Raw genomic sequence first — 25,729 nt, 5'->3', positions numbered from 1 at the left:
TCATCATTCACTATTCACATCTGCCATTTGAAATGACGGATGTCAAGAAGACACGTGTCATTTCAAATGATGAATATCTGAAAAAATGTATTTTTAAAATTAAATATATTAATGTTTTAATAAAAAAAACAACTTTCTTAATATTAAAATTCATTTTTTTTAAAATAACGTTATTTTTTAAATAATAAAAATAAAAAGTATTGTTGTCAATCAATTAGTCAAGTACATAGTACATTCATTATTTACATCTGTCATTTGAAGTGACGGATGTCAAGAAGACTTATGTCATTTCAAATGACAGATGTCTATCAAAATACATTTGACATATAGGGGTAGCATACGTTGGGAATTGTGACCTGCCAGTCAAACTGGCGGATCATTGGAAACACGAATAAAAAGTATTAGATCCGTTATTTGAAATGGCGGAACACCTGGTAATTCCGACATGGTCTACATGTTACTTGACATCCGTCATTTCAAATGACGGATCTCCTATAAACCATCAACAACTTTTTTCTCTCCTAGAAACCATTTCACACTTACATAACTTCCTATTTGAAAAAATTTTCTTTGTACCTCTAGTAACAGGTAAACCTAATATTTCAAGTAAGAGTTGTCAGATTAATCATGTCAACTTGATCTCTTGTAAAATTAAGATACCTATCAATGTAAAATAATATGAACATTAATATGATTCTCCATATAAATAAAATCAGTACCGTTTTAGATCTCGTTCTTGTAGTGGAACATAAGGAACCCAACCCATATTCATCTCCATCATGTTAACAATTTCCTTAGATATATATGCAATTCCTTGCTTGCCAGAAGATGAAAATGGTGAAACAATCTACCCAATAATTCAAAAACATGGATAACATATAAGTAATACAAAAATCAATTAACATTAGGGCAATTGCATTTCAATGTTAATAGTATTTAAATACTTTCATGTGCTAGGATCATTAAAAACAATTTCTAATCATTTTTCAAAGGTCGAATCGATTTCTCAAAATTTTATTGTTTTTATATTATCCGACTCCCTCTAAACAGAAGATCCCTCTAAACAAGAGAATATATTTTTGAATCTTTTTCAGATTTTTTTTAACGAAATATAATTAAGTAATAATATATATAATATTTTTGGTAAATCAAGTGACTTATTTTTTTTTATCTTAAAGCAAACTGGAAATCTTTTTGGTGAGTTATACCTAACTCATTATCTCCCTCTATAAGTGACTTATTTCTTGAACTAGTTGTCAGAAAGGCTCTTCAGATTCAAGACAATGTCGATGATCCATGCACAATCTTTTCAGATGAACAAATAGCAAATTATTTGGAGGATATTGGTTATGAAGTTGAGTGGTCGACCTGTGAAAAGAAGTATCTACCAAATTACTGGAAGCTCTTGTTTCACATTGTAGCAAACTGTTTATCTTCTCAAAAGGGCGGGTTGTACAAGTTGAACGCTGACTGAGTTGGTGTTATGTTGAGTTTGACTAGGGGGAGGAGATACAATTATTCTCAACTGTTCTTGAAATATATACAGTAGAATGTGCTAGCAAATAAGCGAAGAATGATGTATCCTCGGTTCATCCAATTAATTTTGGATCACTTGCTTCATTACACCCAAACCCGTGAAAACAACTGAAGTTGATGAAGAAGGGACGTAGGGCCAAATTATGACTTGCGATATCAATGTGACAAAACGCGTTAAATATAATTTGGTCAAGTGAATATTAAAGTGGGCGAGAATTCAGGATCCAAGACAAGAGCTTCGACACACGTTAACTTCAACGGGAAAGCTTCTAGATTGTTTATTTGGCTATTAATATGTTGTTTATTGTCTATGTTTATGTATGTTTGTAAGGTGTTTTCACCCACCCAATGGGAGCACACCTTGGGTGAGGTCGGTTCTTTGTTATCAATACAAATCTTTTAACTGACAACGAGATCGTTCACTATCCTTATTATATTATATTATTTTGTTCGGTCTTTTGAATTCACCAAACCCGTCTCGACACGTTTATCGAGAGCAAAACCGTTCGATGGTCATTTTGGGACCTACAATTGGTATCAGAGCGGGTAGAATCTTATGATTCAACTTTGCTCTTGATATTCGGGTTCTATTTCCGCTATTACCCGAACCGAGAAGTTAATTTCTTGAAGTTTTTGAAGATCCGTTGAAGTTTGGGAAATAAAGTTTGGTGTTTGAAAATAAAGTTTGATAATTTAAGGAAATAAAAGTTTTTAAAGTTCGTCTCGAGTTTCAGATCTGGTGGTGAATCTGTGGTGGCAGCTAGGGTTCTTAGCCGTGTGTGAATCTGGGGTGGTGTTAGGAGATGGTAATTAAAGAGTGATGTTGTTGGAGTGATTGCGGCGGTGAACGGCTAAAGAAAGAAAGAAGACAGGAAGGCGGCGGCGGAGCATGGCAGTCACAGATTTATTTTTCAAACGTTAAAGTTATAGGGACTGGTGTTAGATCTGGTTTCTGGTGGCGTTGACATGTGGCCGGAGGCAGTGAGGAGTCCAGTCACCGTAATAGGTGACAGAAGTGGACGGCAACGGTCGTCACCGAAATTTATTTTTCCGGTGGCAAAAAATAAAGTGAAAGATTGATTACGGAGGCCGTTGCTGTTTGTGGGTGGCTGCGGTGACTGTGTGTGATGTCGGAGGGTGCGGCGGTGATCGGAAGACGGGTTTTCCGACGGAGATTTTTCAAGCGTGTCTTTTCTGGCGCCGTATTGGCGGCTGGTGGCTGTTGCTACTCTATTATATTTTGTTTGTGAGTTTTGTGCCCTAAAAAGGAAGATGGAGTTGTGCTGGACATGGGCCAGCTTTGTTAGTTTACTTGGACTGGTTACTTGGCATGATTTACTAAAGCTTTGGGCCTGCTACATGTTTCAGACTCACTTTGGGCCTGTTCACACAAAAGTAATCCAAGTTATTTTGAACCGGGCCACATGTTTACAAGATAATTTTGGGTCGTGTATTAAATTTTGTTCGGAGTTGACCAAACTGAATAAAGTCAAGTATGCTCGGATTTCGCCGTTGTTTGACCGAGTGTTCAAAACTTATTATTTATATTTTCCCCAAGACGTTCGGGAAGTTGCATCCGAGTGGTGAACTTCGAACTCTTTGGATTTGGATTTAAAGATGAAATAATAAGTTTTGTCATCGATCGTTGTATCCGGTGATTCGAAATCGATTTGTGAATATTCGAGCTCATCTCAACCTATATTGCTTAAGATCCGAGATGGATAAATAAGCGAGAACAACTTTATTAAATTAGGTGGGTCATACCTTGAGGGGGTGAATTTAAGCAAAGCGGTTTCGGTTTGTCGGGTCGTTCATGAAGATGTTTGACACGGTTAAACAATTGATATCATAAGTCAAGGGGGTGATTGTAGGGCCAAATTATGACTTGCGATATCAATGTGACGAAACGCGTTAAATATATATATTTGGTCAAGTGAATATTAAAGTGGGTGAGAATTCCGGATCCGAGACAAGAGCTTCGACACGCGTTAACTTCAACGGGAAAGCTTCTAGATTGTTTGTTAGGCTATAAATATGTTGTTTATTGTCTTTGTTTATGTGTGTTTGTAAGGTGTTTTCACCCACCCAAGGGGAGCTCACCTTGGGTGAGGTCGGTTCTTTGTTATCAATATAAATCTTTTAACCGACAACGAGATCGTTCACTATCATTATTATATTTACATTATTTTGTTCGGTCGTTTGAATTCACCGCACCCGTCTCGACACGTTTATCAAGAGCAAAACCATTCGAGTTCTATGGTCGTTTGGGACCTACAATAACTGATAGTCTCGTACGTGAACCTTGTATAGCTCTTGAAGGGTTTGGATAGTGAAAGTTGAGAAGAGACTAAAGGTGCACGAATCATAAAAGTTCTAGATTCCCTCGTTTACATGTTTTCGGGGCTGTATGCTCGTTTGAAAGAACTCTGATAGTGAAATGTGTTTCAAACATTAACTAAAGTGATATAGTTAGGTAAACATGTTTTTATATCAAATTTACAGTTTTTAAAAGTGTAAAAAGTTTAACGAATGTTAACAGTTTTAATATCTTGGAAAAGAACAAGCCAATTTTAGTAACTTTAAAAGTGCATTGGGAGGCCCTGTTAAACAATCACAAGTGAATACCGAATACCAAACTAACAAACACGAACACCAGGTTTGCTCTAAAAGATCAAGCAACTCTTTTCTCTTTTATTAATCGACTAACGAAAATTTAATACAAGAAAATAAAAGACATAATCCTTATACACGAAAACAAAACTTGAAGAAAAAGAAAACTAGAAAAATATAGAAACATAACTTGAACGATTATTTTTCCAAAAACAAATAACTTGACTAACAAGATAGATAACTTGGTCACCAAGTAACCCAACCTTGATCTCCTCCAACCGCCCCTATGAGACTGAACCGAGCCTCCCTAGCTTCGAGTTTTGCTTATGTTTTACACTCCCTCTCAACACTCGCTTCCACCATTCCAATACCTTGGCAAAACTTGATCAACTTGGCGCTAGATAAACCCTTCGTTAGCATATCCACCAACTGTTCTTCTGTGTTAACATACTTCAAATCAATTTCGCCTTTAACCACCTTCTCTCGTATGAAATGGTAATGAACTTCAACATGCTTGGTTCTAGCATGAAAAGTTGGGTTCTCTGCTAACTTTATAAATGACATATTATCACCAAACAACGTGACTTTGTGCTCCTTTCCTTGATTCAACTCTTCCAGCAACAATGCTAACCATGCACATTCTTGAGTTGCCATTGCAGCCGCACGATACTAGGCTTCGGTAGTGGACAACGAAACAGTTGGTTTCCGTTTACTACACCACGACACTGCTCCAAACCCAACCATGAATACGTAACCCGTGGTTGATCGCCGAGTACTCAGATCACCGGCATAGTTAGCATCACATAATCCGACTAGTTTAGTCTTAGCTTCCCTCTTGAACAATACTCCATAACTCGGACTCGAATTTACATACCAAAGCACACGTTGAACTGCTTCCAAATAGGCTTCCTCGGCTCTTGAATATAACGACTGAGAACACCAACCGCAAAGGATATGTCTGGTCTCGTAAGTGTTAGATAGATGAGACTACCAACGATTCCAATACATGGTAGTATCGTCGAGAACATTTCCTTCCTTAGCCCTTAATTGCATATTACACTCCATCGGTGTCGCAGCAGGTTTGCAACTAGCCATACCAAATTTGCTCAACAACCCTACTGTGTACTTGTGTTGATGCAACACAATCCACTCTGGTTTATACTCAACTTCTAATCCAAGGAAATGCTTCAATTTACCCAAATCCTTCATAAAAAACCTGACTTGCAGATTCAGTTTAAGTTGATTAATTTCATCAACTACATCACCGGTAATAATAAGATCATCCACGTATATGAGTACCACCGCGACTTTATTCACGTCCATCTGCCATAACATCCAGTCTTTACTTGCGGCTACGTCTAACAATACATGAACCGTTTTAAGTATAGAAACCGGGCTAAATGTTTCTTCATAATCTAAACCTAACTGCTATGAAAAACCACGAGCTACTAAGCGAGCTTTAAACCGTTCAACTGACCCATCGGTTTTCTTTTAATCTTGAACACCCATTTACACGATATGGGCCTCACGTCTTTTGGTTTTGGAATTAACTCCCAGGTTTGGTTTTTCACAAGTGCATCAAACTCATCTTTCATTGCACTCACCCACTAATATTTGCTTTTTGCTTGTTCAAATGACTCCGATATGATTCTTCTAAATTTTATATGATTGCCACATTAGCAAATCTTAGACTGGGCTTCTGAACTCGACTTGACCATCGAATACTTGGTTCACCAGATTCTGTTTCTTCTGTTTGAACCGTTTGATTATTCTCGAATTTGGTTCCTGTTCGCCATGGATTACGTCTGGAAGTTGTTGACTGACTTTCTTCATTAACCAGATCTTCATCTTCTGATGATGATGTAGATGGAACACCCAGATTTAGTGTTTCTTGTTTTTCAACTTCCTGTTTCAACATCGGTGAGTCGGGTAAGGATTCATGATTATCGGACCACCAAGACGATGCTTCATCAAAGACCACCTTTCGAGACACGTAGCACTTCCCGGTTGTAGGGTCACAACACCGCCAACCCTTCTTTTCGTTGTCATATCCTACAAAGATACATCGAACCGCTTTCTTTTCCATTTTGTGTCGGAGATGACCCGACACAAATACATAACAAACGCAACCGAAAACAAGAAAATAGCTAACATTCGGTTTAGTATTAAATAATCTTTCAAAAGCTAATGAATACTTCATATTCTGTTGCGGTGTTCGGTTACTAACGTAGGCTGCGATTTTCATAGATTCTGCCCAAAAACGTCCCGGTACGTTTTTATCATGAATCATGCTTCCCGATAGTTCGGTTAGAGTTAGATTCTTCCGTTCGGATACACCATTTTGCTGTGGTGTGTTCAAGCATGTGAGTTGCCTTCGTATCTTGCACTCCTTTAGATATTCATTGAACTCTCTTGATGTATACTCTCCCTGTTATCGGACCGAAGACACTCGACATCATACTTTGTCTCCCGTTCAGCCTTACCTTTAAACTCCTTAAATTTGCTAAAGGCCTCGGACTTTTACTTCATGAAATAAACCCACAAGAACCTAGAAAAATCATAATAAAGGTTATCATATACTACATACCCGAAATTGAAGCTTGCTTCACGGGTCCGAACACATCGGAATGCACGAGCTCTAGCGGTTTGATTGATCGACGTGTGGAACTTTCAAACGGTTGCTGTTTAGACTTCCCAAATTGACACCCGACACAAACCACATCTTTGTTAACTTCCAGCTTTGGTAGACCAACTACTAAGCTTATTTTAACCAACTACTAAGCTTCTTTTAATCATCAATTCGAGCTTATCATACCCCACATGACTTAATCGTTTATGCCATATGTCTATATTTTGGTTTGACTTCGTCTTTTCTACATATGTAGTACCAGCCGAGAGAACATAAACCGCCTCATTCTTTTTCCCTCGTAAGACCGGTTTCGACTTGGTCTCGAATTCATCAAACACCAAGACTTATTTTGGCCCGAATAGAACATCCCGTCTCGGTTATTTGTGGTGCCGAAAGTAAGTTTTTCTTCATACCTGTACATGATAGACGTTACCCAACACGTACTCCTCCTTGTTGCTTCCCGGGTGAAACCGAACATGCCCGACATGGGCATTATTGTGATGTGAATCATCTGCAATCACGACGACTCGACTACCCTCGTACTTAACGAGATTTTTCAGTCTCTCTTTATTGCCCGTCATGTGATTTGAATAACCTGAGTCCACAATCCATTCTTCCATCATACAACTCTTCACTTGCATAATGGACTTCAACATCTCATCCTTCCTCTTCACGAGCCGCTGCAACGTTACCGTCTTCATCCCTCTTAGTTGGACAATCCCTAGCCATATGACCTCTCAAACCACAATTATAACATTTATTAGGAAACTTCTATCCCATGTTTCGTTCACTCTTTCCACTAAACTCCTTGTTATAACTTTGTTCCTTATAATACTTTTGACCTCCTTGTTTCTTGGACCTATCAAACTGGCCCTTGTGGTTTTGACCTTTTGCAAATCGATACTTACCCTTTCCTTTATCAGCATACATAGCCATGTATTCTTTCTTGATCCATTCATCAATCGACACGCCGACAATCTGTTTAGCTAGGGACTCTTGAGATGCCAACTCAAACTCAATGAGAGTCGTTTGTGTTGGCCACCCTTGTATTGCATTCACATAGCTCCTGAATTTGGGTTTTAACCCGTGAACTATAATCCTCTTACGAGCTTGACCGATTCTAGCTTCCTGGTTGTAAGGCCCCGTTACCGGTAGCCCTACTTTCGTGTTGGATTTACTCATAAACGCAGTTCTAAATATCAGAGTTAATTAAAACATTCGCGGAATATAAAAGCTTTCATAAAACATTTCATAACAAAACACCTCTTGTCTTAAAACAACATCTTATCTTTCAAAATAAACAAAACATTAAACTTAAACGTCTTGCGTCTTCCGATGCCAGCCCCTTTATTCAGTGCCACGTGTCTCCTCACGCGAGCTGCCTCATCCTACTCACATGCGTGCATACTAAAAGTCAGCTACGCTGAGTGAGTTCTAGTCAATCACATAATCATACAATACCTTCTTACATTTCATACTTAACCTCTTAACTCTCTTACATACACACGTAAGTGCATATACTTTCATTCTTACCTTCATACTTCCTTTACATACATAATCATACGTTTTAAAGAGCCTTTCGCCCTATAACCTCACAGATATTATAAGGGTCTGGTCCCTAACATCACAGATATTATAAGGGTCTGGTCCCTAACATCACAGATATTATAAGGGTCTGGTCCCTAACATCACAAATATTATTAGGGTCTGGTCCCTAACATCACAGATATTATAAGGGTCTGGTCCCTAACATCACAGATATTATTAGGGTCTGGTCCCTTTGTTTCGTGTAACTGTACCATACCTGTTCATACATGCTTTCCTTGACAATACATGCAATCTCCGAAGAGCGTTCACGTAACATCATCATAACATACATACATTATGCATACATCATATATTCATACATACATCATATCTCTCATCATACTTATCAATCATATCTTAACTACCACCTGACGGTTCATGCAATATCCGAAGATCGTTCATGCACCGTCAAGCAATCATCATACGTAAATCATACAAGGCATACACTTATCACATCGAGTATGCACACAGCCCCGAAAACATAACAAGGAAATGGGGCTAGAAACTCACCTCAAGGCGGTTGCGTTCACCGTTTACGGTTATCCCCTTCTTTAGCTGTGCGCGACTAACTGTATAATAATTATACGTATCAATAACTATCACTACACATATCGTCTTTCTAGTTTAATTATTACCCACAATGAACGGGGGTCCGGGGACAGCGCCCCTGGTAGCGGGGTTCTAGGGGCGGCAGCCCCTAGCGGGGTCCAAGGGGCAGAGCCCCTGGCTGGGGTTAAGCTGCCAGGTCAGCTTGGAAAAATTTTATTTTCATAAACTGTCTTATCACATTTTCCATTAGCATTTTGAATCATTGAATAATATGCTACTTAAAAGTTCGAGGGTTTATGTGTAATTAAATCACTCTTTTCTAAGTCCAGGGACCATTCTGTCATTCTGTTAAACTTCTAATTCGTCCCAGTCCTTTAGCGAATGGGGTTCATAACGAATGAACCCATTCGTTACCTTATAACGAATCAGACCTTATTCGTTTGGTCTGTTTAGCGAATCGTACCCTAGGACGAATTGAACTCTTAGCGAATCAGTCCTCATAACGAATTAGTCCATATAACGAATTAGACCTTCTAATTCGTTATTTCTTTAATGAACTAATCATAACGAATCAAGGGTAATTCGTTACCCTTTTCCCTTAACGAATCAGAGGCGAATCATAGGCGAACTAGAGCTAGTTCGCTGTGCCTCATTATGCGAATCAACTAGCGAATCACCCTCAGTTCGTTAAGTCCCCATAGCGAACTAGGGTTAGGTCAGGGAATGTCAGAACATTCCCTGACATTCCTTATTCTCGTACTACTATTCCGGCGCCGCCTTTCCGGCGCCGCCTTTGCCGGAAAGCCGCGAACACGTCGGAAAAACGAGTTTTAGCTCGTTTTTCACCGTTTTTCGTCCCGTTCGATCCGGATCTGAGCTAGGGTGACCCCTAAGCTCATCATAGGTTCGGTTTATACCCGATTCCACCCGGATCTCGTGACTTAAACGGTTTAACGGTGTCGGCTCGTCGTTTCGCGACCATAACTAACGGATTTAAGCTCACACAACAAAATACTATCATACCTTGGGTCGGGATCCGCTTCTTCTTCTATATTTCGGCTAGAGTGAGAGAGAAACTAGAGAGAGAATCTTAAGTGTGTGTTTTGGATGGTGTAAGGGATATGTGTAAATGAATTAAATGGAGGATTAAGGGTATATATATTTTTGATCATGGGCTTAAGCCCATGGTCTTTCCTTCATTACCCCATAACCCAAGTCCATAACCCATATCCATTTACCCAACACAAGTCCATCTCGTATTCTATTCAACTAAACCGATAACGACCTGCTATAAAATAAACGAACTTTATTTTATTAATATAACCGAAAGTAGGATGTTACACTGGTCTAACTCCACGATTTCCCTACACAGTGTTTAACCTTGTTAAAGTATGGGGAATCGAGAGTTCTTTCTTACTTACTTACAGAATAGAGCTCGTTCTCGAGTAGTTGTAGTTTGGTGTCGCGAGATCTCGGATGTTTTCAAGAAATTCATCCTCAACGATTTTTTTTAAGATGAACATCGTCCTTCTGACTTTAACCCTCCACTTGTGTATCGTCCCGTTAGTATCAATTCTTGGTTCCACCATGCTATCTCTGTTGACGACTTCCCATAAATCCGACCCTAGTAGATACGAACTCATACAAGTGGACCATGTGTTATAATTTGAATCATTCAACTTCTTCGACCTTGAAAATTTGCCATAACTAACAGGTATGTTCCTTCTTCTTTTCACCGATTTGTTCTTAGATCTATAGTCGATCGATCGCCAGAAGCAATCAATCGAGTAATACTCTAAAGGCTGGATTACGATACATGAACACGTACGACGAACACTTTGTTGAATTGGCTCTGATACCACTTGTTAAACAATCACACAAGAATACCGAATACCAAACTAACAAACACAAACACCAGGTTTGCTTTAAACGATCAAGTGACTCTTTTCTCTGTTATTAATCAACTAAAGAAAATTTAATACAATGAAAATAAAAGATATAATTCTTATATAGGAAAACAAAACTTGAAGAAAAAGAAAACTGGAAAATAGAAACATAATCAAATTCTAAATCTGAACGATTCTTTTTCCAAAAACAAATAACTTGACCAACAAGATATATAACTTGGTCACCAAGTAACCAAGCCTTGATCTCCTCCAACCGTGTAACATCGTGAAAATTTTGGATCAAAGTTGCCAAGTCCAAAAGTCAAGGGACCAAAAATGCCAAAATCTAAACCTTAGGGTTTAAAATGAAAATTTTGTCTCTCTGTCCCATAGCAATACGCGACGGGACAAAGGTCATGCCCATCGCGTATCGCGAAGGGCTTGGTCAAACATTCTAGAAGAGGGTCAACGGCGATACGCGATCGCCAAAAGACCTACATCATCGCGTATCGCGATGACGTGGTCTGACAGGCCAGGACACGTGTCGTCACATGTCACATGGTAGCACTATGTGTCGCCACGTGGAACCGTGTCCGCCATGTGGCAGACCTAGTTGTGACTGGGAATGCTACGTCGCGATACGCGACGGGTGACCAAGAGGTCATCGCGTATCGCGATGGGCCTCCTGGAAATGCCAATAAATAGCAACTCCGGCCATCTCATTCTTCACACCAAAATTACACATACATCTCTCTAAACCCCGAGAATCGTGCTCTCGAACCACCTCGAAGTACGTGTAAGGTTTTCTTGATTTTCGTGCCGACGTGAAATAAGTGTTGGTGTATCGTTTTTCGTGCAAAGGAAAAGATATCGAAAAGAATGGTTTGATAAAGAAGACAAAGCGGCGTTGGAGTGCTGCTCGAGTGTGTAGGGTTTCATAAGCCGACCAAGGTAGGTATAATGCCCAAATAAAATAATGATAAAATATTATAAAGGCTTAAAACCCTAAGTCGAGGTTATACTCGATACCTCGATAAATAAAAGAAAATACAACAAAGAAAAGAAAAGAAATATATATATATATATCAATGTGATTATATTATATACTTCTTTGTTATAGATTATTGTTTAAGTAATAATGAATATTCTTAAATAATAAAGAAAAGAAAAATAATGCGTTTCTTATAGAAGAAGAAACATAGGGTTTGAAAGAATATAAGATTTAACTAAAGGTGATATTATAAAAGAAAGAAAATAAGTTTAAAAAAAAAGACTTGTATTTTATAAAAGAAAAAAAATACTTTTTAACTAAAGGTTTTAAAGTAAAGAAAATTATAATCGAGTAAAGATTATAAAAACACTAAAGGTCTTAAGCCGGATTGTATATCCGACTAACAAAAAGTTATACTCGTACTATAGGTGCGAGATAGCAAGGGAAAGACCCTCGGACGGTGTATTGAAGCCGATCCAAATCAAAAAGGTGAATACCCCTCAAACTTTACAAACTTGTTTTTAAACGAGTCAAATGAGTTATATGAAAATGATTTACACGGGACTACGTGTCTCTAAAACGTTATAAACAAGAGTATAAGCCTAGCCCTCAGGCTATAGTATACGTTTGTCTGGATCCTTACATATGTGGTGTACGCGGTGGGCACACCGCACCACACTTGGTCATAGTGATTCTTTCCTGCGAAGAGTGTGACCATGTGTATACATACAGGCACATAACTATGTCGAACCCCGCGGTGTTTGCTGAGGTATTTAGTGTCGAGACTTGAGTTTATAATTGTGTTGTTAAAAGCTTGTTTATTCCTAAGCCAAGATGGGTCGAGCATAACTATGTTCTAGGGGTAATTAAGTAAAAGAAAATATTTTAGCGTCAGCACATTCACCAACATGTGTTGCTGACGTATTTTCTAAACATTTTGCAGGTAATCAAGATTAGGGCTTGGGATGACGAAGTGCTCAAGATATCCGATGGCTCGGATCTTTTTGTTAAACTTAAATATGAAATGAATGGTGGTTTTGTAATTAAACAAGTAACCTTAAGACATTTAACGGGACCTTTCGAATCCCGTCTTTTGTGAATGCAAATATTATATTTTAAATCCACATGTTTTAAAGACTTCCGCTTTCAAACTGTTAACTCTGATATATTTACAAATGCGATACCAACATGAGCGTCACACGCCTAGGCCGTGGTCTGGGGTGTGACAAACCGCCCCTATGAGACTGAACCAAACCTCCCTAGCTTCGAGAGTTGCTTATGTTTTATAGGCTCGAGGGGCAGACAACACAAGATGTCATGTGGGAGTTCTTGGATGAGCTAAGGACGCATTTCAGGATTTTTCCGATCTCACTTCTCGAGGGCAAAAGATGGGTTAAGGAGGGAGTATTGATATTAACAATGGCTCTTAGTTCCTAGTTTAGTGTCTGTTATTTATGTGCATATGTCGAGGATCATTATGGCTTTTTATATTGTTTGGGTGTCTTATGCATGTTTGAATATTTTGGCGATTTGTGATTAATATCTAGCGGCGATCAAGTATTGAAGTCTGGTGATTCATTCCAGAAATTGGTTTTTTCTTCTCTCTCTTTAGTTTCTTGTTCATAACCTTATCTCACTATCCAGTTGCGTGTGTGATGAAAACTATGTTGGTAATTTCCATCTTATTAGACCCGTCACGTGTTGGTGACCGGGTTAGACCTATTGGGCCTATGGAATTCATTAATGATGTAATGGGTTTATGGGGTTACAATTTGGGCTTTTATATTTGATAATTACTTGTTGACTAAGTTAGGGTCTCCCTATAAATACATAGCCATGTTAGGGTTATTGTATAAGTGAGAGGGATTATTGTATTCAAGTTTTGTGCTAGTTTCTTGATTATAATAATACGTGAGCTTACCCTAAATATTGTGTGCTCGTTTGTGTTTTCGTTATCAATTCGTTCTTGAATTGGTATTAGAGCCTTGTGCTCTTGGTGTTTACCAATCAATCAAAGTCGTGATTGATTATATCATCGAATTCAATATCGCCGCCAACAAAGCCGTGATTGCCACTGTTTGATTTTGCAAAGAAAAAAGGAACTTGTTCCACCATTCAACGTGTGTAGGAGGCTCTTGATTGGTTGGTTAGGAGAATAAGTCAAAATTTATATTATTTGTTTTTTTTCTCTTTGATGCCGATTGGGAAAACTCAAGCAACTTGTATTTGTGGTTTAAGTTGTAGTTCTGTTGTTATTTGGTGACGAGAGACTGAGAAAGAAAAATAATAATAAAAGTTCGTATTATTCTTATTATTTTTTTTGTTCAACAAGGTGTGTTCAACTTGTTTTTCGTGGTTAGAGTTTGACAAAGAAATATGGGTGATAAAGAAGCAGTGAAGACGAGCGGTGTAAGCAGGAGTGGGAACCCGAATGCGTTCCAAATTCCCATGCTTATCTCTACAAATTACACGGTATGGGCTATTCGAATGAAGGTACTCTTGAACGTGCATAAGGTTTGGGATACCATTGATTCAGGTGCAACCGATGATGATAAAAACAACATCGTGATTGCGTTGATTTATCAGTCGATCCCGGAAGCGACAATCATGCAAGTGGGTAATCTTGAATCGGCCAAGGAGATTTGGAATGCGATTAAGACTCGTAATCTGGGGGCTGATAGGGTTAAGGAGGCGAGATTGCAAACTCTCATGAATGATTTTGATGGTATGAGGATGAAAGAGATGGAGACCATTGATGAGTTTGTGGTGAAACTCTCGTGCACGGCGTCGAAGGCGGTGAGTTTAGGAGAGATGATCGAGGAAACTAAGATGGTTAAGAAGTTCCTTTCAAGTCTACCCCTAAGTAAGTTTATTCAAATTGTTGCATCTCTTGAACAAACGTTGGATCTCAAAACTATTGGATTTGAAGACGTGGTGGGACGTTTAAAAGCATACGAGGAGCGGATTCGGGAAGAAGACATGCATTCCGAAACCCAAGGTAAGCTTATGTTTCATAGGTCTGAGTCCTCAAGTAGTCGGTACAACGATCGTGATTCCACCCGTGGAGGTCGTGGACGTGGAGGAGGGCGAGGACGAGGTGGTCACGGGTCGGGTCAAAACCGCGGTCATCAAGAAACGCCATGAATCGGGAAAACTGTGAGCATAAAGGCAAAACCCAGGACCTCTCAAAGGTTCAATGTTATCGATGTGATGAGTTGGACACTTTGTCCATAAGTGTCCCAATCGGGTTAAAGGTGAAGCAAAGCTAGCTGAAGCATCCGAGACAAGGGATCTTGCTTTGTTTATGATGAAGTGTGTTCAAGAAACGGTGTTCTTGAATGAAAAGATGGTGATGAATGGTACTTAGATAACAGCACAAGTAACCACATGATGGGTAACAATTTTCCTTTTCTGAACTTAACAATCGTGTCACGGGAAAGGTTAATGATATACATCAAGTTCAGTTTATTAAGTCAATTAACCGGGTCACATATTTACAGTTAAGTTTGGGGATGACTCTTATGTTGATATAAGTGGTAAGGGGTCGATTTTATTTGAGGCTGAAAGTGGTGAACATCGTTTGCTTACGGATGTTTATTTTATACCAAGTCTTCGAAGCAATATTATTAGTCTCGGTCAAGCCTCGGAACACAGGTGTGATATTCATATAAAAGATAACTACCTTACGATGCATGATGGGCAAGGTAGGTTATTGATGAATGTAACTCGTTCCCTAATCGGCTATACCTGATACAATTAAAGATCGGTAAACCGGTTTGTTTACTTAGCCGAATTGAAGAAACAAGTTAGTTGTTGCATGCTAGGCTTGGCCACTTGAACTTTGAGTCAATAAAGCTAATGTTTAGGAGGGAGATGTTTGAAGGGATGCGTGGCGTTACCCATGAAAACAAGTTATGTGAATCTTGTTTGGTCGGGAAGCAAACGAGGCAATCATTTCCTAATTCGGTGGCTTTTAGGGCAACTCGAGCACTAGAACTTGTGCACGGTGATCTATGTGGACCGATTACCCCTCCAACAATAGCAGGTAACTGATACGTTTTTGTTTTAATCGATGATTACTCACGATTTGTTTGGACGTATTTGTTGAAGGCTAAAGATGACGCGTTTGAAGCTTTCATGAAATTTAAGGAATTGGTTGAAAGTGATGTTGGGAAAAATATCAAGACGTTTCGTACCGACCGAGGTGGTGAGTTTACCTCACATGAGTTCAACCAGTTTTCTGACATGGAAGGCATTCAAAGACATCTAACGGCACCATACACACCTCAACAAAACGGGGTGGTTGAAAGCGGAACCGAACTTTATTCGAGATGACACGGATTATGTTAAAAGCAATGGGTGTTCCGAATTACTTATGGGGCGAGGCAATCCGACATGCAACGTACATCGAGAATCGGATTCCTACACGTGCTCTAAAGGAGAAAACGCCATACGAGATGTTAAAAGTAAAGAAACCGAATGTTGCTCATCTTAAAGTTTTCGGTTGTGTGGCGTATGCAAAAATAGCAGGCACTCATTTGAAAAGGCTTGACGCTTTCGAGGAGTTTAGTGTATATCAGAGTTGAGATCGGGTCCAAAGCTCACTGGTTGTTCGATCCGAAGACCCAGAAGGTTGTGATTGCTCGTGATGTGGTTTTTGACGACAAGAGGACGTAGGCTTGGTCTAATTCAGGTCAAACCAATGAAGAAACGGAGCTAGTACTGGGTTTATTTTGGGTTGATTGGAACGAGGTTATTGATACCGGAGTTGGGCAAGTTGTAACCGAGCCTATTGGAAGTAACAGCATTAGCGACGACTATTCAGCTTTGTCGTCACTAATGTTGTTACTTCCAATAGGCTCAGTCACAACAACTCCGGTATCAATAACCCCGTTCCAATCAACCCAAAATAAACCCGGTGCTAGCTCCGTTTCTTCATTGGTTTGTCTCCAAATTCTGAAACAAAATTAGCGACAGCCCATCAGCACCTTTAGCGACAGATTCTGACACTCTGGTCGCTAATTCCAACAACTCAGCAACAAGTTAGCGACAACAGCACTTGTTGAACCAGAAAGTAACTTACGAAGATCTACACGTGTACCGATCGCACCGGTTAAGTTCAATGATTATGTCCTATGTTCAGAAGTGGAGGACATTGAACATGTTTTTTTAGAAGAAGGTGAACTGAAGAATTTTGGTGAAGCAAAATCCAAACCGGAATGGATAAAGGCTAAGCAAACGGAACTCAAATCCGTTAAACGAAACGACACATGGAAGTTGACCGAGTTACCGAGAGGGGTTAAAGCTATCAGATTGAAGTGGGTTTTCAAGGTGAAAAGAAATGCAGATGGTTCAATTAATAAGTATAAAGCAAGACTCGTGACAAAGGGTTACGTGCAACAACCCGGAGTCTATTTTGACGCGGTCTTTGCTCTGGTGGCGAGACGTGAAACCGTACGTATATTCATTGCCATTGCAGCTACCGAGGTATGGCAATCACATCATGTGGATGTAAACTCAACATTGTTAACGGTGGAGCATATTAGTGGCAAGGAACAACGAGCTGACATTCTTACGAAAGCACTTGCGAGAATCAAGTTTGACGAGATGAGAAGATTGCTCGGTGTTGAAGATCTCCTAGTTTCGAGTCGGAAATTAGGGGTGATTGTTGGTAATTTCCATCTTATTAGACCCGTCACGTGTTGGTGACCGGGTTAGACCTATTGGGCCTATGGAATTCATTAATGATGTAATGGGTTTATGTGGTCACAATTTGGGCTTTTATATTTGGTAATTACTTGTTGACTAAGTTAGGGTCTCCCTATAAATACATAGCTATGTTAGGGTTATTGTATAAGTGAGAGGGATTATTGTATACAAGTTTTGTGCTAGTTTCTTGATTATAATAATACATGAGTTTACCCTAAATATTGTGTGCTCATTTGTGTTTCCGTTATCAATTCGTTCTTGAAACTATACCTCTTGTGCATGAACAGGTATGTCGCACTTCCTCGGAGATAAAGCATTAAACGAAACCATTCGTTCTGAAGAAGAATTTAACAAAAACAATACATTAGTTATTATTCAAATCCACTTGGTTTTCTCTTTCGGAAACCAAGTGTGATATTAACTATTTTCAAACCCAAAAGTAGAAAAAAGTCCCTCCAAGTTGTTATTTATATTTGTTTCTTTTGGATTTCTTTATAAAGTTTCGTAATTTTATAACTGAATTGATTTTTTTCAAGTGAACTACCTTTGTAGTGGGCATTGAAGAATGAACTCCTAAAAAAATCCACTGTGTGTAGGAAGTATTCCCCAGATGTTAACTGAAAAGCGGAGAGATCGCCACCAATGACGTGGTTCCATGTCTTGTAATAACCTAAAGGATCTTCTTTCACCCCATTTTCTGTAGCAATACTAACCTCCATGCTTCCAACATCATATAAAAGGCCCACCCCAGACTCGGCTATACAATATTTACCATAGATTCTAGTTTTATAGTGATCTCATCACCCACATCCATCTCATTCATTCCAAACATCCAATGGCTTAAAAATAGTAGCATCCCTCCACTTAGAGAGATTGATTTAATACAATGCTTGTATATCCATGTGCGGTTCGTTGTATTATTAGTAATTCTGATCATTGGCAATTCAAACAATTCCCCCACATAGAAGAAATTAAGTCCTCTAATCTTGCATGGGATGGTAAATGGTATTGATGGCGTGTGGCTTATATGCGAAATATTCCACACTGGCATTTGTATGTACTTACAGATTGTGCTGAATATTCCAAATTCGTAATACATCTACCAAATATGAAAAACATTAATTAGCATAAATAATAACATGGAAAACTTCATACAGTAATAACCAAAATTTTCAAGTGTTCTATTAAAGTCACTCAGTAGGTCAATCAAATTATGGAGGTTTCAATTTCTGTATTTTTTTTATAATTAAATGTTAACCTTTTTTGAAATTAGGTGAGGCAAATATAACATACATGTACTACGTAGTGCCATGGTGGTCGTCATTCACGTGTTTTGGTTGTCTTTGGTTCCTCTTGGCTCAATGACGCAAATCTGGTGTTGTGCGGGCTGTCGTGGATGAGATTTTGGGTAGTGCATGTTGGTTAATCATCGATCTCGTTAAAGTTTCGTTAAATATTTCGTTAGTTATTATAGAATAGATAAACTTTGTTAGAATGTTCTGTTAACAAAGTTAGGGTACAAAGTGTAATTAGTTAATAGTTGGTGTATATTGTTGTAATTAGTTAGAAAATAAACGAAGGTTGCGTCGTTTATACGAACCATCGCGACGGTATATTGTAACCGCCGGTTGGTATAAATACCTCCGACCACCATCATTGTAAATCATCCGTTTCATTACAAATCAATAATACAAAGATTCGTTTATTATAATTGTTATTATTTACGTATTATTGTTCGTTTAATCGATCTCTTGGCCCTCAATTGGTATCAGAGCGAGGCTCTAAAAAAACCCCCAAAATTTGGAACCCTAATCGTAAGAACAAAATAGGGGAACATACCTGTATATTAGAATTCGTAGAAGGACCAGAAGAAGACGGAGAAGAATCACCATTTGAAAGAAGTTTCGATCAAAATAAAAATCAGAACGATAGTTTGGAGAAATGCGTGATTTGTTTTGATCGGAAAAGTGAACGGAGGAAACAAAGTTGTTTTGATTTTGTAAAGACGTATACAAAAGTCAAGCATACATTTATACTTTTAATAAAAGTATATTTGCATATTAATTAGAAACGTGGTCGAGAAAAGGAAAGGAAACTTAATTGTTTTTCTTAAATATTAAAAATTATATTTAAGATTTTTTAAAGATATAGAAATTTGAATAAGAAAAGAAAAGAAAATTGTTTTATTTGAAAAAGGTAGCAAATAAAAAATCGAACCTGTGTGATTCGAATAGCAAGACTCCGAACCTTCGTAATTCGTTGAGAATAAGTGCCTCCGAACCTTCGTGATTCGTAGAGCAAGAGTAAGACATTTGTGGCATATAAGACCTGTGTGGCAATCTAAGTCCAGTGTGGCAATAAGACCTGTGTGGCATCTAAGACCTGTGTGACAAATAAATCCTGTGTGGTAGAAATCCTGTGTGGTAAGAGTAAAAACCTGTGTGGTTCAGTCGAGTAAGAAGTAAGAAAATATGTCTAGCAAAGAAGATTCATCAAGCGGATCAACAAAACTCGTGAGCAAGGTGTAACATCACGTAAATTTCGGGCCAAAAATGTCAAGTTTCCAAAATCAAGGGACCAATTTTTCCAAATACCAAACTCTAGGGTCTAAAATGTAAATTCTGTTTTCTTGACCCATCGCGCTACGCGATGGATCAAGAGAGACCTCCATCGCGTATCGCGATGGAGTGTCTGACACGTTGTGACACGTGGCACACAGTGGCATCGTCTGCCGCCACGTGGCAACACGTCTGCCACGTGTCGCCACGTGGTGACACGTGGCAGGTCTACTCTCTGACTCAACAAGGCTAAGTCGCGGTACGCGACGGGCTTGCCAAGGGACCCGCCGCGTACCGCGATGGGATCCAAAATCAGGCCTATAAATAGCGGCCACAGGATTTTACTTCCATCACACCAAATCAAGTTTACTTTCTCTCACTAACATCTCTCTTACTACCTCGAAATGCCTGCCCTCAATCCACCTCGTTTTGCGTACCCGGTTTCTCGTAATTCGTGTCGTACCTCGATAATCGTGCCACCTCTCGATGATGTTAAGCAAGAAGATGGTATTGGAGTAATGTCCCGACAAGTTACCTTGTAAAGCGTGTCGACGTAGAAGAGTGTCTCGAGAAGCGTGCCGAAGTGAAGTGTTGAAAAGCAAGTGGCGTCGAAGTGCTGCCCAAGTGACTAGGGTTATTATAAGCCAAATAAGGTAGGCATAATGCCCGATTGAAATAATAATAAAATATTATAAAGGCTTAATACCCCAAGTCAAAGTTATTCTCGATAAACAACGAAACCTATAACAAAGAAAATAAAGAAAAGAAAAATGAAAACATATATGTGAGTATATATAGGTATAAAATTAATCTTTGTTATAAAATATATTATTTAAGAATAATGAGTATTCTTGAATAATAAAGAAAAGAATACGTTTCTTAAGAGAGAAGAAACGTAGGGTTTTATGAATAAACTAAAGGTTTATAAATGTTACTTTTTAACTAAGGGTTTTAAAGTAAATGAGATTATGAACTAAAGGTTCATCGAGATAAATAAGACTAAAGGTCTTAAGCCGGATTGTTTATCCGACTAATAAAAGTTATACTCGTACTATAGGTGCGAGATAGCAAGGAAAGACTCATGGACGGTGTTGGAAGCCGATCCCATTTGAAAGGTGAATACGCCCCACTTTTTACAAACTTGTTTTCAAACAAATCAAACGTGTTATGCGTAAAACTTTACATGAGGATACGTGTCTCTAAAAACATTGTAAATAAGAGTATGAGCCTAGCCCTCAGGCTGTAGTATACGTTTGTCTGGATCCTTACATATGTGGTATGCGGTGGGCACATCGCACCACGCCTGGTCACGACCTCCAGCCACGATGGGCCGAACCAAAGTATGTTCGAGTGAGAATGACCTTGTGTATATTTATGGTACCTAAGTACGTCGAAACGCTGCGGTGTTTTGCTGGGGTGACCTAGTGTAGAGACTCGAATTTATAATGGTATTTGTTTTAACTTGATTATTCCTAAGCCAAGATGGGTCGAGGCTTACGTAGTCACGATGGGTAATTAAGTAAAGAAATCTTTTTGCATCAGCATATTTACCGGCATTCGTTGCTGACGTATTTTCTAATATTTTTCAGGTAACCAAGATTAGAGCTTGAAGGACGAATAGCTCAAGAATCCGATGGCTCGGATATTTTGTTTAAATATTAAAATATGATGTTTTAGGTTAAACTTATAAACAAGTAAATCTAAACGAGACTTTTTGTCTCGTCTTTTGTAATGTAAATATTTTAAATCCACATGTTTATTAAAGTCTTCCGCATTAACCCGCAACTCTGATTTAATTACAAATGTGGTACCAACTATGGATCATACTCCTAGGCCTAAGATAGGGGTGTGACACAAGGGAATATATCTCTTCAATGTCCAAAATTGACTGAGTCAAACTATACGACATAGGCATTATTGATGGAGACAATCTTAAAGCTTATGGTCTATGGGAAGCGGTAAGCTCAGAAGAAGAAGTTGATGAAAAGAAGGCATATACGACCAAGGCAATGATCCTACAAACGTTGCTAGAAGATATTTTGATGCAAGTGGCACAACACCCGACAACAAAAGAAATGTGGGACGTGATAAAAGTTCGACATCTAGGAGCGGATCTAGTTCAGATAGCACGTCTACAGACATTAAGGAGCGAGTTGGAGAAGTTAAAGATGAAAGAAAATGAAACTGTGAGTGATTTCTCTGGAAAATTGGGAAACATAAGAGCCGAATTTAAAAGTTTTGGTTCCAATCTCAAGTATAAGATAATTGTAAGGAAATTGCTCAATTCAGTTCCAAATAAATTTCTACCAAGTGTGGCATCTATCGAGCAATATTTGGAAATTGACAAAATGCCATTTGAAGAAGCGGTAGGAAGAATAATAGCTTTTGAAGAACGCCTTAAAAGTCAAGACGAACCAGAAGATGATAACGAAAGAAAGCTTTTGATGGCTAGTAATCATCCTAAGAGTTGACGTCATGGAAAAGGTCGTGGTAATAGAAGCCAAGACAAAGATCAAGGAAGAGAACTTTTCAAAGAAGAAAGAAGACGTGGAAATGCGAGTCGCGGATACAAAGACAAAAGTGATCTCAAGTGCTATGAATGTAATGAATATGGTCACTTCGCATATGAATGCCCAAAGTGGAAAAACAAAGAAAAATAAGATCCGGAGGCTCATCTCATACATAGTTTAACCACACTACTATGAAGACAAAGCAAGCCATGTTGAAGATCGAGATTAAGGGGGTGATTGTTAGTTAATCATCGATCTCGTTAAAGTTTCGTTAAATATTTCGTTAGTTATTATAGAATAGATAAACTTTGTTAGAATGTTCTGTTAACAAAGTTAGGGTACAAAGTGTAATTAGTTAATAGTTGGTGTATATTGTTGTAATTAGTTAGAAAATAAACGAAGTTTGCGTCGTTTATACGAACCATCGCGACGGTATATTGTAACCACCGGTGGGTATAAATACCTCCGACCACCATCATTGTAAATCATCTGTTTCATTACAAATCAATAATACAAAGATTCATTTATTATAATTGTTGTTATTTACGTATTATTGTTCGTTTAATCGATCCCGTGGCCCTCAGTGCATGTGCTGAATTGCAGGTTGGTTTGGGTGACATAGATGGTAGTGTGGGGTGGAGGAAAATCCGAATGTTGATCATTATCTTTTCTAGAAGTTACAGGCACGACACTTTTGGTAGTCATGACGTTTTCGAAGGATGGTGGATTGGGATTGACGGTGGTATCGTCTGTGAAATTAGTACAGATGGTTAGGGGTTTGGGATTGGTGGCAGTAACCAAATTGGCTTGTATATCAGGTTCATGTGTATTTGTGGTTGTGAAAGGGAGGAATGATGTAGTTGCAGTTTTGGCTAGCGCATCGATTATGGCTTGGGTTTGATCAAACTGAGTAGCAACGAGGGTAGTGAGCAGATCTAACTTCAAAGATTGCTCTTTGTAGTTGTTTACGAGGGTTTCCGCTAATAAAACCATCGATTCTGCGACCGTCAGTTTCACACGACCGGAAGACATGATAGTAGGCAGAGGATATGGTTTGAGAATGAAAGCACTAATTGATACGGCTGATCCAAGATAACCACTCTCCAAGAATGTCATAATAGATTAAATAAGAGACTAAGGAATTTTTATTCATTCATGTTTTCTCTATTTCCTATTACAAGACTTAAATACCAATAAAATATACTAATAGAAATTAAGAGCGTTAAATACAAGACTAATATTCTGGGAAACATTTATGGAGTCAAATGTAGAACCATTGAATTATGCATCTTTGATTTGACTTGTTCTTGGTATTCGATACTATTTTGACAGGTTGGGTATGGATATTTGTTACGAACTGAAACCATTCATGACTTGTCCCATATCGGTTGTATGGGCAACTGATGTGAGGTTTATAAGCCAAATGGGTCCCCTCACCTATCAGACTAGTCTCTTGGGTTGAGTTCTTCTGTTTGGCTTGTAACATTGGTATCAGAGCCAACATCGGAGTGGTGGCCCACGGATGGAGGAAAACAGCCATGACCAACGTGTCCATGACCAACGAGGACTCGTAGTGGTGGCCCACGGAGTGGTGGCCTGGAGTGAGCCGGCCGTGACCAACGAGGACGTTGGCCCTTAAGGGGGTGCATTGTTACGGATTGAAACCATTGCAAGGTATGGGACTTATCCCACATCTGTTGTATGGGCAACTGATGTGAGGTTTATAAGCCAAATGGGTTCCCTCACCTATCAGACTAGTCTTTGGGGTTGAGTTCTTCTGTTTGGCTTGTAACAATATTGGATTAATGGCCTTAATATTGTCTTAGATTCACTTGTGTAATTTAGTACGATTTCCTCTAAACTAGGGCCGGCAATTTACACACGAGACGCGAATACACGGCACGTACCTACACGACTTTAACAGGTAAAAGGTAAGGCCTTAACAGGTTTCGTGTACTAAACAGGTAGACACGAATTTACATGTTAATTTTGGTGTCTAAACAGGTAAAATACTTGTTTACCTGTTAAGTACATGTTAAGTACCTTGTTAGATTTTTATAATTAAATATATATATAATTATAAGTTATCATAAACCCTAAATTCCTAAAACATTCTCACTCTCTGTTTCTTAGCTGTCACTACTCACCACTCACGAACATTCCCTCTCCGGCTTTTGTTTCTCTAAACAGGTTGTCGAATATATGTTTCTAAATAGCTCTTATCGTGTATACCATGTAGTAACAGGTTCGTGTTCGTGTTTGGGATACAGGTACACGATAAGTTTTCGTGTCGTGTACAGAGGTATACACATTTCGTGTTCATGTCTTATCGTGTACGTGTATATATATGATATGTCAGCGCTACTCTAAACACCAAAACATAAAGAAATATCTATAGATTCACACAAAAGTCAGATAGTTAACCATGGAATACCTGGATATGAGATTCCTCTTCTCCTCCATAATTATAACTAGTTACCATGCACCTTTCTTCAGTGGGCCAAGAATTTGGCCAGCCCAAACTGCGCAATACCTTTCTATCAACACCTGCCATTGGTTGGATTTTAACCATGCCTTCAATTTCAAATGAAGAAGGTGCTAGTAAATTCCCGTCTGCTATTAACTCGAGTGGGGCCATTTCTGGATCGAAGGCAATTTTCCGTAGCAAGTTCTTATAGCCTGGTTTGCAACAATTATTATAGAGATTCAGCTTTCTTAGCGTGCATGGAGGATGCTCGATTGACATCAGCTTCCGACAGTTGCTCATACCAAGTGTCTCAATACTAGGAAGGGTTCTCACAAAATTGGACAAAGAAACGACTGGATTGCCATCCAAACATAAATCCTTTAACATGGATAGGCAACTGAAGTCCATGGGAAATGATTCATTGGATAGATTGTTATTTGCAAGAGACAACCTTCCTAATGAGCTAGGTAAAGATACCACTAAGAACTTCGAGTCACTCGGTATAGCCTCGACAGTAGCACATGAATTGTTTTGTGATACTTCAAACGAATGCATATCCCTCTTCTTTATTGAAAGCTCGAGAAGATCACAACCATCTAATAATAATGTTTTGATCTTATGTAACCTACCTATAGTGTTTGGAACCCTTTTAAGCTTTTTGCAATAACTCAAATCAATGTAGACAAGTTCAACACAT

General features: G+C 38.8%; 1 protein-coding gene across 1 annotated transcript; it reads right to left on the bottom strand.

Annotated features, from left to right (window-relative positions):
* Positions 1-532: 532 nt before the first annotated feature.
* On the bottom strand, positions 533-25,559 carry LOC143598836 (uncharacterized). Its single transcript, XM_077076949.1, has 4 exons — positions 25,000-25,559; positions 18,042-18,596; positions 17,768-17,832; positions 533-847 (listed from the first exon to the last, which is right to left on the bottom strand). Exons 2-4 carry the CDS (start codon positions 18,214-18,216, stop codon positions 713-715), a joined length of 375 nt encoding a protein of 124 aa, XP_076933064.1. The 5' UTR covers positions 18,217-18,596; positions 25,000-25,559; the 3' UTR covers positions 533-712.
* Between the last annotated feature and the right edge of the window lie 170 nt (positions 25,560-25,729).

This window comes from Bidens hawaiensis, unplaced genomic scaffold (assembly GCF_021521415.1).
Source record: "Bidens hawaiensis isolate Kalapana, Puna unplaced genomic scaffold, B.hawaiensis_p1.1 tig00050908_1, whole genome shotgun sequence".
Taxonomy (NCBI): domain Eukaryota; kingdom Viridiplantae; phylum Streptophyta; class Magnoliopsida; order Asterales; family Asteraceae; genus Bidens; species Bidens hawaiensis.
The sequence above is the reverse complement of the archived record's forward strand: the minus strand, read 5'-3'. Positions and strand labels throughout refer to the sequence as shown.